At 37.8% G+C, this 16,398-nt stretch overlaps 1 protein-coding gene across 4 annotated transcripts in view; it reads right to left on the bottom strand.

The window, feature by feature from the left end:
• The window catches only part of GOLGB1 (golgin B1), a 116,551-nt gene that overhangs the window by 3,614 nt on the left and 96,539 nt on the right, over window positions 1-16,398 (bottom strand). For 3 of the 4 annotated variants that reach the window (XM_004745490.3, XM_004745491.3, XM_045088839.1), the window contains 5 exons: window positions 13,260-13,438; window positions 7,333-7,498; window positions 6,995-7,132; window positions 1,274-1,417; window positions 187-284 (listed from right to left, as the gene is read on the bottom strand). In XM_004745490.3, coding sequence (XP_004745547.2) covers window positions 187-284; window positions 1,274-1,417; window positions 6,995-7,132; window positions 7,333-7,498; window positions 13,260-13,438 — 725 coding nt within the window. Of the gene's footprint in view, window positions 1-186; window positions 285-1,273; window positions 1,418-6,994; window positions 7,133-7,332; window positions 7,499-13,259; window positions 13,439-14,472; window positions 14,559-16,398 lie in introns of those variants that run through there. The other variant, XM_013052694.2, reaches the window with a different exon arrangement.

Here is a 16,398-nt window from a genome sequence, read left to right as displayed (position 1 = left end):
GCTTTTGCTTTATATACTCTTCAACTTTACAAATTTATTAAATTGTTACTATTTAATCCTCGCATCAATCCTGTAAGGTGATAAGAAGACATATTAAATCCACACACTGGACTCCAGGTCCATCTAGACGGTGGCCCATTTCTGTACACAGAGTGCACGTGTCAAGGCTGTGGGCCGCTCCCCTACCTTAGCTGTGGCTCCCTCGGTTCTTCAGGATCATTCTTCCTGTGAGCTCCATTCTTTTCCTGGGGAGCTCCTGGAGCAACATCCATATTCAGTGGCCCCTAGGAGAGTAAGTTTAGTCATTCGGTGATGAAAGCACTTAAGAAACTGCGTGGGCAAAATGAGAACACACTGAAGACCTGAGTGAATTGAGACACCTCAGAGAGGAACAGATCCACGTGTCATCCTCTTCAAGTGCAGAGTCAGAAATGAGAATTTTCTGCTCTAGATTAACCTCCAACCTCAAACTCTAGATTAGATTTGGTCCCCAGATTCTCATTTTTTAATCTCTCCTCTTAAAAGCTGAAAGGCTTACCACTTAAAAGCTTATCTGCTTTCTTCTGGCAGAGGATCATGCATTTTCCAGAAGCTGCTGTGATCCTTCCCTTGTTGGATTCCCTCTCCCAAACCACCTCCTCCTTCCCTGGCCTATTCATCTCTACAACAATTCTCATTCCCAGTCTCCGGCTCTACCGTGTCAACAGCCCCACCTCTTTTGTTTCCCAGGGCCAAATCTTCCTATAGCTTTCTTTCTTTTTTTTTTTTTTTTAAAGATTTATTTATTTGATAGACAACACAAGTAGGCAGAGAAGCAGGCAGAGAGAAAGGAGGAAGCAGGCTCCCTGCTGAGCAGAGAGATCTATGTGGGGCTCGATCCCAGGACCCTGGGATCATGACCTAAGCCAAAGGCAGTGGCTTTAACCCACTGAGCACCCAGATGCCCCTTCCTATAGCTTTCTTATGTCATAAAGCAAAATCCACACTTTTGGAACTCAGAGTTCCAAAAGCCTCAGTCACCACTGTTTCCCATTCACTTTTTGATTTCTCTTCCACCATTTCACTGATGTTTTTCCTTCTCATCCCCCTTCACTCTTTTTTTTTAGGCCTTATTCCCATCTCAGCAAATGCTCTCCTCTTCTCTCTGACTTTCCTCCATCACACCTAATTAATCAGCCTACAGCACCAGCCTCTTCTGTGCTGCTCTTTATGTTTTACCATTGCGCTCAATCTCTTAACACCTTCCCCAGCCTCTCGCCAGCTTCTTGCTCACCGTTTGCAGCTCCTGGACCTGCTTCTCCAAGACCACGCAGTGATTAAAAAGCTCAGTATAGTGCTGCTGGTTCTCACGAAGACTCTGACTGGTATCGCAGAGCTGAATTGAAAGGGTATTTTTCTCTTCGAGCAGTTGAGAGAACTGAAACAGAGGAAACAAGCAGTGCTTCAGAAGATGCTCCTGAATTTCAAATTTCTAATTGTTTTTAATATAAGACCTTTATTTCAATAATGGTAACACCAGCATTGTGTGTTCCTTCTAAGTGAGGAAATTCAGAATTTCCAACCAAAAGGGAAAACAATTCTGGAGGAGTAGTAGGAAACTTTATTTGTGGTGCGTAGTACACCAACTGGGAAACCAGAAGACAGAGCCCCACAAGCAATCCAAGGGCACAAACTATCCTAGGTATGTAAACGGAGAAAGCATGGGTCCAAGATGAAGTTCCTAACAAAGGACTATCATCCTTAGAAGTCTATATGAGACAGACTTGTCACCTAGAAATTCGTACAGCCTTAGTACTGGGCAGACTCTTCAATACTATAGAGTTACAAGTTACCAGGAAAGTAGAAAAAGAAATTGCAATATGTGGGTGGGGGGAGGGGAAACAGAAGAAACCCTAAATCACCTGTGTATGTGTAAGAAACTACACTGAGTGCAGCACAAGTGTAGACACACACTCTCAGGTGTAAATACTGTAATCACTCAAAACAGGACCTTCCTTTACTACCTGAGTAACATCAGGGTTTGTCACTTCCTGACTAAGCAGCCCAGGCCATCTCTCACCATTTCAAAAACAGAAGATTTTTTTTTTATATTGAGTGAAAAATTTACCCACTGTAGCTCCTACACAGTGACTTGAATTCAGTCCTCTAATGATATCACTTGTAGGTGGTCAAGTTTCAAGTTCTAGTTATGATTAACATCTGGAAACATTAACAACCAGAGATGTCTCTCCGAAGTACCTACTACAGGATTGTATGTGTTATGTGAAGGGGAACTGGTGGAACTGGATGCATGTTCAATCTTTTTGTAAGTATTCTGGGTTAATATTTGTGTAAAAAAGTTGATGTAGGTTGCTGGAGGGGAGATGGGTGGGGATGGGGTAACTGGGTGATGGGCATTAAGGAGGGCACTGATGTAATGAACACTGGAGGTTCGATGCAACTAGTGATAAATCTCTAAATTCTACCTCTGAAACAAATAATACACTATATGTTCACTGACTTGAATTAAAAATTTTTTTTAAAAAGTTGACTCAATGTTCAGAGAGAAGAAGATATATTTTTCTGGATACTCTGACTGATTGGGAAGGACATTTGATGTATACAGAAAACTAGAATAAGAAATCCCCATGGGGGGGGGGCACCTGGATGGCTCAGTGGGTTAAGCCTTCAGCTTGGGTTGTGATCTCAGGGTCCTGGGATCGAGCCCCGCATTGGACTCTCTGCTCGGCAGAGAGTCTGCTTCCCTCTCTCTCTGCCTGCCTCTCTGCCTACTTGTGATCTCTGTCTATCAAATGAATAAATAAAATTTTTATAAAAAAAAAAGAAGAAGAAAGGAAGAAGAAGAAGAAGAAGGAGGAGGAGGAGGAGGAGGAGAAGAAATAATAATCCCCATGCTCAGTGAGTTAAGCCTCTGCCTTTGACTCAGGTCATGATCCCAGGGGCCTGGGGCATTGGCTCCCTGCGCAGGGGGGAGTCTGTTTCTCCCTCTCTCTCTCTGCCCCTCCCTCATGCTCCTGCTCTCTCTCTCTCTTTCTCTCTCTCTCTCTCGCTGAAGTAAATAAAAATTTTCAAGAAAAAAAAAAGATATACACATGGGATAACAGAAATATATGCACAGCTGAATAAAAAATCAGAATGAATAAACTTAACTTCTGAAGAAAAATTGACAAAAAAGAAAGGAGCAGTGACCTGTCCAACATCATGTGGCTAACAGATGACAGACCAGGGGTCAAGCATGGTTCTTGCTTCCAAGTTTAGAGCTCTACCTACTCCGAGATGGCATCCCAACTGAAGCAGGTTATGGGTTTTGGACGGGAGTATGAGCAGTTAGTAAAGAAAAGAATATAAATGTTTGAGAAGCAATACTAACCTTAAGACAGGTAGATGACAACTACTGGGTTTTGAGAGAGTAATATGATCTCCTAACAAACAAGTTAATTTTCCTGGCCACCAAATGGTACCAAAAAACCAAAAATAAACAACCCCAAAACAAAAGCAAAAACAATCTCTCAGTATTGAAAAATACAACACTATTTTTCTTTTACAAATCTAGAGGAGAAAGGATAGCTCTGTAAAGCTCATTGGAAGCAAAATCCCCTTAACTGGAGAAATCTAATTGCTTATAAGCCACCCTCATATAAGCCACCTTTTATACTATTTGCATTACTCTGTTTCGGATTAGACAGATCCTAATAGTTTAGGTGTTGGCAAACAATGATCCAGGGTCTGCTACATTTTTTTGGAAACAAGGTTTTATTGGAATATGATCGCTCTATTTGTTTATGCACTGCCTACGGTCGCTTTTGTGACACAACCACAAAGCTGAAAGTAGTAATAGTGGCAGCATAGCCTATAGGCCAAAAATATTTACCATCGGGCCTTTAAGGGAGAGTTTGCGGACTTCAGTTCTAGCTAATGAACTGTTGTGCTTCATCATATCTACACTTGAAAACAGAATAGGAGGGACTAACCTAGACTGCATTATATCAATAGTCACTCCTTTTCCGTTTTTAAGTTTTAGGTTACAAGTTTTTAAGTTTGTATTACATACAGACCTCCAACCATGCTGGCAGAAATATATATACACAGTCTGAGCATCCACAGAAAGAATTAGGACATGGTTTGGAGAGGAACATTATATGCTAATAGTCCATCTATAACAATCCCACTCTACAACCCAAGAAGCAATTCTCCTAATTAGCTGGTACCCATTTAGAGTGAGGCTCTAAGCTCGTTAGATGATATGCTCCATGAGGGGCTGCTATGTATACTAACATATGGCCAAGCTCACAGAAGGCAAATAATAGTTATTTGCTTGATGAATGAATGAATGAATGAATGAATGAATGGATGACTCTAGTGATAGAGATGCCTAAAGAACTCTTTCACACCCAGAATCACAGTGACCCAAAGTAGTATTCATATACTTTAAATTTATATATCTCAAAAAAGCTGTTAAAGAAAACATAACTTTATGACCCAGAACCTAATATATAAATACATAAAACTAAAAGCTTCCCAAAACTAGACTCTTTACTATACATTACATAGTTCCTACATATTTCTAATCTCTTTTATTTTGTTTTGTAAAAACATTACTTGCACTACTTGCAACAGTCCCAAACTAGAAAAACCCCGAAGTCCTTTAACAGCAAAATAGAGAAACTATGGTATATGCCTACAATGCAATGTTATATAGCATGAGAATGGAAAAAAATCATACTATCTACAAAACCATGGATGCATCTCACTATATAAATGAAGTGACGTAAGACAGAAGATATGATTCCAAGCATCTGTAGTTCTAACAGTGTAGTAGTAAATAGAAAAGGACATGAAGGACTTCTGGAGTTCTGGTATGTTCTGATTCTTTTTTTTTTTTTTTTTTAATATGTTCTGATTCTTGATCTAGGTGCTGTTTATACAGGTGCCTTCACTTTGTGAAAATAAGCTGTATATTTATGATTTGTATGCTTTTTATGTTTTACTTCAATAAAACATTTACATTAAAAGATTTTTAGTTTCTACCCACTAAAATGACCTCCTCATCTACTAATAGCCCTAAATCTCAGGTTAATAGAGATTAATTATTAAAAGACAAATGCCCAGAGTAATTTACAGTGATTTTCAGGAGAGAAAATGTAACAAAGCTGAGGTAGGATCTAATTATGGAAAGAATGAGAACTGTATAGAAGCTGCTCTGGGGCCCCTTGAAAACTCCCAGACAATTATCCCAATAAAGGGTCTACAGTTTTATCTGTTCATTTGGATCAACAAACCTATTTTTAAAAATATAAATTTTTCTGCCAAAGTTAATGGTGTTTATCAGCTTCTGATACTTCAATGTGAATTAGCTAAATTTAACATCTAATACCTTCTACATAAGCTAGGTACCATGCTTTTCCAAATATGTTATCATATTTATCTCAGAATGACCTCTTCCTAATACCTTAGGCAAATTATTAATACCTCTGGGCTTTAGTTCCCCTATCTGTGATACAGCCTACCTATCTTTACCATTTTTGGATCACAGATCCCTGGTGAACTGATGAGATCTCATGATGATAAACTTAAAACACACACACCCCCATACACACAATTTGTATATAAATTTTTGGACATTCATAGCTTTCCTAACAGCCAATTTTTGTACTCTAGAGCCTAAATGACCTTTTAAATCCCTTCTCATTCTAACAGAATATTAATATAATGTAATAATATATTATATATACCTATAGATATAATAATATAGTAACATAGCTGGGTTCCTCTGAAGAAGGTAGAACTAGGGAGGTGCCACTCGAGAATACTTTGACTGGTCAGAGAGCAACAGGGAGTATAATCATCTGTAAGTGGGTAGGGGAGTAGAGGCAGTGAAGGAAGAAGAGAAGCCAGAGAATGAATGGGGAGAGAGAATAGAGATGTGAGAAGGCATCCAAGAATAATTTTCTTTAATCATGCTTTGGTGAGATTCGCTCTAGAGATGAGATGGCAAAGTGGCTCTTCCATATAGAAATACATCCCGGGGGTATTACACGTAACTGGTGAATTGTTGAACACTACATCTGAAACTAATATTGTATTAAGTGTTGGCTAATTTAATTTAAATTAAAAAAAAAAAAAAACATGTTAAGAATAAAAAATTTAAGGGATGCCTGGGTGGCTCAGTTGGTTAAGCATCTGCCTTCACCTCAGGTCTAGATCCCAGGGTCCTGGCATCAAGTCCCCCACTGGGCTCCTTCCTCAACAGGGAGCCTGCTTCTCTCTCTGAGGCAGGGAGAGCTTTTGTATGCTCTCTCTCTTTCTGACAATTAAATAAAAAATATTTTTAAAAATCTTTAAGAAATTTTTTTTAAAAATTAGAAAGGAAAGGAAAAGGAAAGGAAAGGAAAGGAAGGGGAAAAAAAGAAAGACAGACAGACATCCCATCTATCCCACTATGCTTCCTTAGAGTGTGTGGATGGGCATGGCTAGGATTTGGGAAAAAGATGGCTTCTTTAGTTAAAGAACATTAGACACCAGTGAGGAAGCCTACAAACGAAGTGAAATGAAGAACAGACCTCTCACTTCTATCCCTGCTATCTAATCACATCTGAAAAGCTTTCTTCCTCCTTCCTGAGACATTTTGCTGTTGCACACTGGTGAGAAACAAGAGGAAAGTGTTGGGAGGATTTGTAGGGAGACACCTTAATATTACTAACAAGGAGTACAATGCTGGGGAACAAGTCTTCCTAAAAGAGTTGGATTTTTCTTTTTATTCTTACTGAATAGATTTCGTCAAATCATTCCCAAGGATGCTCCAAGGGTGCAGAAAAGGAAATAGCCCTCTGTCCAATGCCTTGGGGTGAGCAACCCAGACTCCCAAGAAAAGCAAATCTTCTGTATCCTGATATATGCTACAGCTACAAATTAGGCTTAATCTGTTTCTACTTACCTCCTGGCTTCTGGTCATGGAAATAAGAAATTGAATTCCAGTCTAGCAGGAAACACTTACCTTGCTGTTTAGTTGCTGAATTCTTAATTCTTTCTGGTGAATTTCCTTTAGGCTGTCATTGAGCTGAGTCCTAAGAAGTTCCATCTCATAAACTAGGTTTTGTGATCCATCTAGAGATGCTGATGTCTCTGGGGATGCCTGCCAGGGTACAAACACTGATGAAATTCCCTCCTAATGCTGTTCATGCTTAATCCCTTCCCTCCATGAACTCTGTCCACCTCACAGAAGTCACAAGACAGCTTGCCTAAGAGTGGCAGCTGGACATTTGGCTTGCAGGAAGCTGATGCTTCCTGGGTAGTGGTTACCTCTGAGCAGTAACCAGCACTGAAATTACCCACCTGTCTTTGGTACTGTACTTTGAGGGCCTCACTCTGGGAGGAAGGAGATCTCAATTCCCTCATAAGATTCTGCAGATGACTGAGCTGCTGATCTTTATCTGAGAGAGCCATAAGGTACTGCTCCTTCATTCTCCTCTCCTGGGTTTCCCAGGAGCTCTTTTCCATCCTACAAAACACATAAAATAATCAAAGGCAAAAAAATACTTGTGATACAGAGATGAATAATTACATATTCAAAACAGTATTATGGGCTGTAGAAATTTAGTAAAAAAAACATATCACCAGAGAAAAATATTATTATAAATTGAACTGTAGAGCAAGATGATGAAGTTGAACTAATAAGAGGATTTCAACTGGCAGGACTGAAGATGATTTCATGGAAAAGCATTCCGGGTTCTCGGAACATACTAAACAAAAGACACAAAAATGAATATATAGACAGACATACTGAATTTTGGAATTGTACCAGACAGTATCTAAAGTGGATAAGGTAGGAAATAAGGATAGAGATGTGAGGTTGGATCATGTGGGGTAATGAGTAGCATGCTAAATAAATCTTATTCTGTAAGCAATGGGAAACCACTTTAATTCTTCAGAAAGGTAGTGCCAGATGCAGACTAACATCATAGTTACAAAAATGCAATGCTACCAAGAGCAACTTACAGTGTTGAAGGAACTGGGTTCAAACAATGGATCTATCATAAACGAGGCATGAGACCCTGAGTAAAACTTCTTAATCTCTCTGAATCTCACTGGTAAAATGGGAATAAACTATTTATTCCTTAGGATTATTCTAAGGATTAAATGAAACACTGTATGTTATACACCAAACACAGAGCCCGACATATCATAATCACCCAAAAAATATGAGCTGCTGATATATTCTATTTGTATTCACCAAATTTGGCCAAGAGGGAGGCTTCTGTTTGACCCCAGCTCATTTTTTTTGTAGCACTAGGTAAAACTGTGTCTCTGCCACATTTTTTAGTTCGACTTCTCTCTCCACTGTCTAAAAGAACTCATTAGGATTGTAATCAAATTCCTGCAGTATCTCTTCACTTTGAATAGTACCCATGTCTCTATTTTTTCCAACAGTACAAGGTTTTGTTTGAATTGCATCTGATTTGTCTTTCACTCTAGAAATGAGGCAAAACAGTCCTTTTCTAAATGGCATATACTTGTTATGAAATAACCCTGCTTTGCTAAGTCAGTTGGATTACAGCCAAAACTTTTGTCAAAGAGAGCCCAAACTTAGAAACTAAAAAAAATTGTATTACATGTAATTGTAATTTGTAATGTAAATGTATTATAAAATGTAAATGTATTTACATGTATTACATGTAAAAGGCACAGGATTTTCAACACTTCCTTTGATATTTGTCTGTGAAAAATGAGCAAGAACAATTAGAGTGGAATGCAGAAGAAAGATCATAATTTTCCATAAAAGCTTCAAGCTGCCATTTTTCTGGAAGGTGGTTAGGGTATGGAAAGAGATGCTCACTGGAAAATAGGGCCTAAGGAACAAAGCTGATTACTTCATAGAATTCAGCCATAAAGGGATATAACTCATTTACTCTGCTTATGTAACACAGTACAGGAACCAGAGCAGAATAAGCAAACCAGTAGCTAAAGGGGTTAGAGAAAGGTTATGGTATAAATCCAGGCTCTCCTAATAAGTCAACCCTGAGGCTAATAGCCAACCAAAGCTTGAACAAGATGTTCCAGCTTTTTCATGTTTGAAAAGTTAATTTCCCCAAAGTAGATCAAGAACAGAAGAGAGAGGTCCTAAAGATATTCAGCTCCTAAGCCATAAGAGACTCTTTTTTTTGAAAAGATTTTATGTGGCAGAGAGATCACAAGTCGAGAGAGAGAGAGAGAGGAGGAAGCAGGCTCCCTGCCTAGCAGAGAGCCCGATGCGGGACTCCATCCCAGGACCCTGAGATCATGACCTGAGCTGAAGGCAGAGGTTTAACCCACCGAGCCACCCAGGCAGCCCCCATAAGAGACTCTTAATCCCACAAAATAAACTGAGGGTTGTTGGGTTGGGGGTTGGGAGAGGATGGTTGGGTTATGGACATCGGGGAAGGTATGTGCTACGGTGAGTGCTGTGAACTGTAAACCTGGCAATTCACAGACCTGTAACCCTAGGGCTAATAATACAGTATATGTTAATAAAAATTTTTTTTAATTTTTTATTTTTTATAAACATATTTTTATCCCCAGGGGTACAGGTCTGTGAATCGCCAGGTTTACACATGTCACAGCACTCATAAAAATTTTTTTAATTTTAAAAAAAGAACTAAAATATGACTTTTGGAAACATGAAAGGTTTTGTTTCTATAAGGTCTATTAACCCTTTGCAATGTGTTTATTTCTTGTATAAGAAATCTTGGAATTAAAATTTATTCCATTTGAAAAAAAAAAAAGAAACTGGTCTTAAAGTCAGGGAATCAAACCTGTGTCCTCATTTTCTTCTTCCTTCTAAACATGAAGTAAAGTATCTTCCTCTCCATCCCCTTAAAATTTACTTCTACTCGAGATATAATTAATTACTTTTCTTTAAAATTGCTCAAATGTGAGATGAAGAGAGAAAAGCTAATAGAAAGGTAAATAGGGATAGAAGGGAGGTAAAAACATCAATAGCCTAGAAATCATTTTTTTCTCTTTCTCTCTGCCCAGTGATAATGAAATGCCCTTCTCCACAACCTTCCAGTGGTATCAATGGAGCCCATGTATGGAGCTTGGTCATCTAGTCTCACCTAACAGTAATGACGCACTGCTTCCCCCTCAATTGCAGTTGTCAGTGGAGTACAGGTGGGGAGCCTGGACTTCTGCCTCTTCCTGGCAATCTCAAGGCACCTCTTCCCCTGCAGCATCAATGAAGGCTGAGTAGGGAGCCCACTGGATTTCACCCACCATCTAGCAGTAAAGTATCAGTGGAAACCTACTAAAGCAGAGGATTTAAGACTTAAGAGTCTTATATAAAATGTTCAGGATACAACTGAAAATCACTCATCAAGTCATGACTTGATGGAGAAAAAAAAATCTACAGATAACACTGAAATGAAAGAGATGTTGAATTATATGTTAGAGGATTATATAAGGATTTTAAAGCAGCCACCACAAAAATGCTTCAACAAGCAATTACTAACACACTGAAAACAGAGAAAGCTTCACATTTCTCCAAAGAAGATACAGAGATAGACAACAGACACATGAAAATATGTTCAGCCCCATAATCTTCAGAGAAATCCAAATCAAAACCCCAATAAGGTATCACCTCACAGCAGTCAGAATCATAAAAGACAAGAAATAGTAAGTGTTGGTGAGGATGTGGAGAAAAAGGAACCTTCAGGCACTGTTGCTGGGAATGTAAATTGGTGTTGCCACTATGGAAAACAGTATGAAGGTTCCTCAAAAAATTAAAAATAGAATACATACAACCCAGTAATTCCACTACTGGGTATTTTCACAAAGAAAATCAAACACTAATGCAAAAAGATATATGCATCCTTATGTTCACATTATACAGCATTATTATTCACACATATTCAGCATTATTTATAATAGCCAAGATACAGAAGCAACTCAAGTGTCCATTAGTAGATGAATGGATAAAAAAGATCTGGTGGGGGCGCCTGGGTGGCTCAGTGGGTTAAGCCGCTGCCTTCGGCTCAGGTCATGATCTCAGGGTCCTGGGATCGAGTCCCACATCAGGCTCTCTGCTCAGCAGGGAGCCTGCTTCCCTCTCTCTCTCTCTGCCTGCCTCTCTATCTACTTGTGATCTCTCTCTGTCAAATAAATAAATAAAATCTTCAAAAAAAAAAAGATCTGGTGTGCACACACACATGCATGCACACATATGAAAATACTACTCAACTAAAAAAAGAAAGAAGTTTTGCTGTTCACAACATGGATGGGCCTAGAGGGTATTATGCTAAGTTAAATAAGTCAGAAAAAGGCAAATACCATATGATTTCACTTATATGTGGAATCTGAAAAACAAAGAGCAAATAAACAAAAAAAGAAGTGGACTCATAAATATGTGAACAAACTGGTGATTGCTAGAGGAGAGGGGGGTTGGAGGATGGGGAAAATAGATGAGAGGATTAAGAGGGACAAACTTTCAGTTATAAAATAAATAAATCACAGGAATGAAAAGTTCACTATAGGAAATATACTAAATAATATTGTAATTACTTTGTATGGTGACAGATGGTAACTATACTTATCATGGTAAGCACTGCATAATGCATACAATTGTTGAATCACTATGTTGTACAGATGAAACTTATGTTACTATTATTCAATTTAAAAAAATAGAGAAAACCTCAGTGAAGAAATAGAAGATATAAAGAACTGGATGGAAATTTTAGAACTGAAAGTGATGCAAAATCAAGAATCAGTGAATTTGAAGACAGAACAACAGAAATTATTGAATCTGCTTAAAGAGAAAAATAATCATTAAACTGGATTTCATTAAAATTAAAAAGATCTTATTGAGAAGAATGAAAAGATAAACTGCAAACTGGGAGAAAATATTTATAAGCCATCTATCTTATAGAGAACTTATATCTAGAGCATATAAAGAACCCTCAAAACTCAATAGCAAAAAATTAACAACCCAAATAAAAAATAGATAAAACACATGAACAAACATTTCATGAAAAGGGACATATGGATGCCAAATAAGTAATCAAAAAATGTTCAACATTATTAGCCATTATGCTAATTAAAACCACAATGAGATTGCATGACACACCTATTAAAAAATTAAAATATAGTTACAATATCAAATGCTCAAGGATATAGCATTTGATATTGAAACTGGATCACTCACATATTGCTGGCAGGAGTATAAAATGGTACAGGCATTCTGGAATATAATTTTACAGTTTCTTGACAACCTAAACAGATACTTACTGTACAACCTAGCATTTGTACTCCTGGACAACTATCTCAGAGAAACAGAAATTTATTGTCTACATAAAAACCTATACACAAATGTTTATAGCAGCTTTATTAATAATAACAAAATCAGAACTAACACTCATGGGTGAATGTTTAAAGTAGTACATTACACCATGAAACACTGTTCATCAATAAAAAAAAAATGAACTACTGATATATGAACAATGTCAATGGACCTCAAGGGCATTATGATGAGTGAATAAAGGTAATTTCAAAAGGTTACATATTGTAGGATTCTATTTAAAACACTCTGGGCGCCTGGGTGGCTCAGTGGGTTAAGCCGCTGCCTTCGGCTCAGGTCTTGATCTCAGGGTCCTGGGATCGAGTCCCGCATCGGGCTCTCTGCTCAGCAGGGAGCCTGCTTCCTCCTCTCTCTCTCTCTGCCTGCCTCTCTGCCTACTCGTGATCTGTCTGTCAAATAAGTAAATAAAATCTTAAAAAAAAAAAAAAAAAAAAAAACTAACTGGAATTTAAGTAAAAACTCAAAAAAAATTCTCAAAAATGGCAAAATGATAGAGATGGAGAACAAATTAGTGGTAGTCAGAGTTAGGGACACTAGCATGGGGAATAAGATTATGACTATAAATTAGTACCACAAGGGATATTATTTGTGGAAATGGAGCACTTGTGTATCTTGGCTGTCATGATGATTACATGTATTTACACATATGAAAAAGTACACACACACACACACACACACACACACATACTTGAGTGAAGGTAAAATTGATGAAATTTGAAGAAGGTCTTTGAATTGCACCCATGTAATTTCCTGATCTGGGTATACTACAGTAATGTAAGATGTTAGAATTGGTGGAAACTACATGAAAGGTACACAGGAGCTCTCTGTATTATTTTTGCAACTTCTTATAAAACTATAATTATTTTATAATAAAAAATTAAAAAAAAAAAAAGAAACCTAAAAGAAAAGGGTCAAAAAGCAGGGATGATCATACCTGAGCTGATGCAGCTCATGCTGCCAGGAGAGATTTTCCTGCCTTAGCTCTTCTTGCATTATCTGAAAATTTTTTGTCTTATCTTGATACTCCTGAAGTTGAGCCTTCAGTGGACGTAATTCAGTGATTTCTTGGTTAATCTGTAAGTACTGTTGCTGCAGATTCTTCAATTCCTTCAGCTTTAACCAAAGGAAAAGTAAAAGGGTGATTCAGCACCTCTCATTTACCAAGCTCTAAGTCATCAACAGCTCCCTACAGAGTCAGTCAGACACGACAACATACGGTCAGCACCTGACAAGTTGCAACACAAATCTCTAAAACGGTAAACTAAAGAGAGCCACCATCAAGGCTACAGGATCTGACCATTCCTGCAACTTGTACCCTAGGCCCCTCCTCCCAACGTCTTAGGTTGACTCTAGATCTAAAGCTCAGACATAGGACAGACTTAAAGGACCTACAGTTTCTTTGTAAGTATTAAATCCCCAGAACAAGAAATGTAAAGACAACTTGACTTTGTATTTAGCTCTGTGCCTTATTTAGGCTCTTAAATGTTCTCATATGGGTATCAACCTTAATTTAACTTAGCTGATGTTGACTATAAAAAGAAGGTAGTGATGCCCAGGTTCAATGGTTTAAGAGCACTTACTTAGGCTTTGGGGTCCAACATCCTGCCCACATAGCCTGTGTGACCTGGCACATATTCCTTACACCCCTAAGCCTTAATTTCCCATACCTATAAAATTTCCCTTATCTTAATTTCCCTTACCTCCCTTATGGTACTTAGATTATGAGAACTAAATGAGAAAATTAATGGCGATGGTGGTGATAATAATGATGATGATGATACAATGATGATGGACTTGCCTTTAATCAACAAAATTGCCTATCTACATTCCAGGTGCATCTTCAAATTGTTTATCCCCAGCACTCATTAAAAGCTTGGTAGTAAGAAATAAATGTTAGGACATCTGGATTAAAAGGGGGCCTTGAACACACGTCTCCTTCACCCACTCTTGGAAACATCATTAAAGCTACAATAAAGGCATCATAAGCATAATACACAAGAACAGGAAGAACAAGAGAGGAGTCAGCAGCAACAAAATTAATTTTGGAAGCTGAAAAGCAGATGCATAAGTAGTAACTGACTTAACATATCTGGGAAAGCCAAATCTTAAGCTGGCAGTAAGGAAAGCCAAGAACCAACAGAACTTACTCTGCAGAATCTTCAAAAGGCTCAGGAATTAACAGCACCAGGTACCTCTGGAGAAGATGGTGATGGGGGTAGGGAGAAGGTGGTAGCTGAAATAAGGAGGATTAAATGAAAGCTGCTTAAAAAACAACTGCATCCCTAAATACTCTCCTCAGTTGCACATCTTTTGTTAACTCTGACAACTAGAGTTTTATTCTTTGGAGAAGGCAAGTCGTCTCTGGACCATTAGATACCAGGCACAACTGAAGGTAAAGGTACTGCTCTAAAACAACAGTGATCAAGTAAATATATGCCTCCTAAATTCTTGAACCCTTTCCCTACTTAAGATGGATAGTGCTGGCACCCAGGCCGTTACCATCCATGCATGAAATGATAAGTCTTCTTTAGAAAATCTAACCAGCCTAAGAGGAACTAAAGATACCAAGACTGGGACTACCCAGAGAAAGCTCAGCAACATCACCCTGCAATCACCAACCTCACAGTTGGTAAGCCCCATTCACAAGATTTTTAGACCCTACCCTTAAACATGAAGAGTAAATCAAGGGTTAACGCTCACCAGAGAATGGCTATCACTAAGGCTAGGATGAAAAGAACTAGAACAAAAGTCATTCAAAAGAGCTTAGCAGGGGAAAGAATTTAATATACTTGAAGGCTTATAGAAATCAGAAACATTGTAGCAGAAAAAAATATTAAAGAAAATTTCATTATAAGAAAACATCAAAGAACAAAATTGCCACCACTATTTTTGGAAAGATAAGAAAAAGAAAAAAAGAAATCCTTAGAACATGATAGCAAAAATGAAAACCTCAATATGGGGCTCTAAAGATAAAGGTGAGAAAATCTTCCCAGAGTATAGCCAAAAGACTAGGAAAGATAACAAAATTATACAACCAAACCAGAAGGTCCTAAATCTAAATAACTGGCTTTTCAAGGGGCAGGGTACAACAGAGAAAAAGGATGGGGAAAAATTGGTAAAACATAATTCAAAAGAATCTCCCAAAACTGATGAATATGACTTCTTAGATTCAAAGGACTAGACACAATGATGAATGAAAATAGACCCACATCAAAGTACATTGTCATAAAATTTCAGAATACATAGTTCTAAAAACTTCTATACATTTCCAGAAAAAGATGAGAGAAAAGGAGACAGAGAGAGAAAAAGAGATAAAGAAACGGATCAGATTTAAAGATTAGGGAACAAAACAGCTTTAGACTCCTGCACCACAATGTAAACTAAAAGGTAACAGACCGAAGTCTTCACAATTTTGAAGGGGAATTATTTTCAGCCTAGAATTCTATACCCAGCCAAACTACCAATCAACTATGAGAGACGAAAAGACACTTTCAAGAAATTTACCTCCCCTGCATCTTTTCTTAGGGAGCTACTAAATGATTTCTTTCAACAAAATGATACAAAACCAAGAAGAAGAAGATGTGGAATAGAAGAAACAGGAGATCTAACAGAGGACAAATGTGAAGGGAGCTATCCTAGGATGAAAACAGTATCCTGGCTCACGTAAGAATAAGAAAGCGACTCCAAATTTTCTTCATAAATACAAAATTGATAGGAATAAACATCTTAAAGAGGACATGTGAATAAATGGCAATAAACCTGGAGTTAAATTACATTGATGAATACAAAGAAAACAAAATAACAACAAAAAGAGTATTAACTCTAAGGGGGAAAAAGATGCTGAGGAAAATAAAAATAACATGTCTCAGCTCTCATTTGTAGTCCTAAAAATGTAAACACTGATATAAACATAAATATTAAACTAACCAAAATTTAAATTACATCAGAATGGGGAAGAGACTGTATATTGAGTAGGTGCATATACACTGTAGAACGGGAGAAAAAAGAGAACTAAACCCTGTTAGCATAAAAGAAAGTCAATAGCTAATGCAAAGAATGAAAACCCAAGATGC

Source organism: Mustela putorius, unplaced genomic scaffold, assembly GCF_011764305.1.
Source record: "Mustela putorius furo isolate JIRA1106 unplaced genomic scaffold, ASM1176430v1.1 tig00003834_pilon_pilon_pilon, whole genome shotgun sequence".
In the NCBI taxonomy this organism is placed as follows: Eukaryota; Metazoa; Chordata; class Mammalia; order Carnivora; family Mustelidae; genus Mustela; species Mustela putorius.
This window is presented reverse-complemented; position numbering and strand designations above follow the sequence as displayed.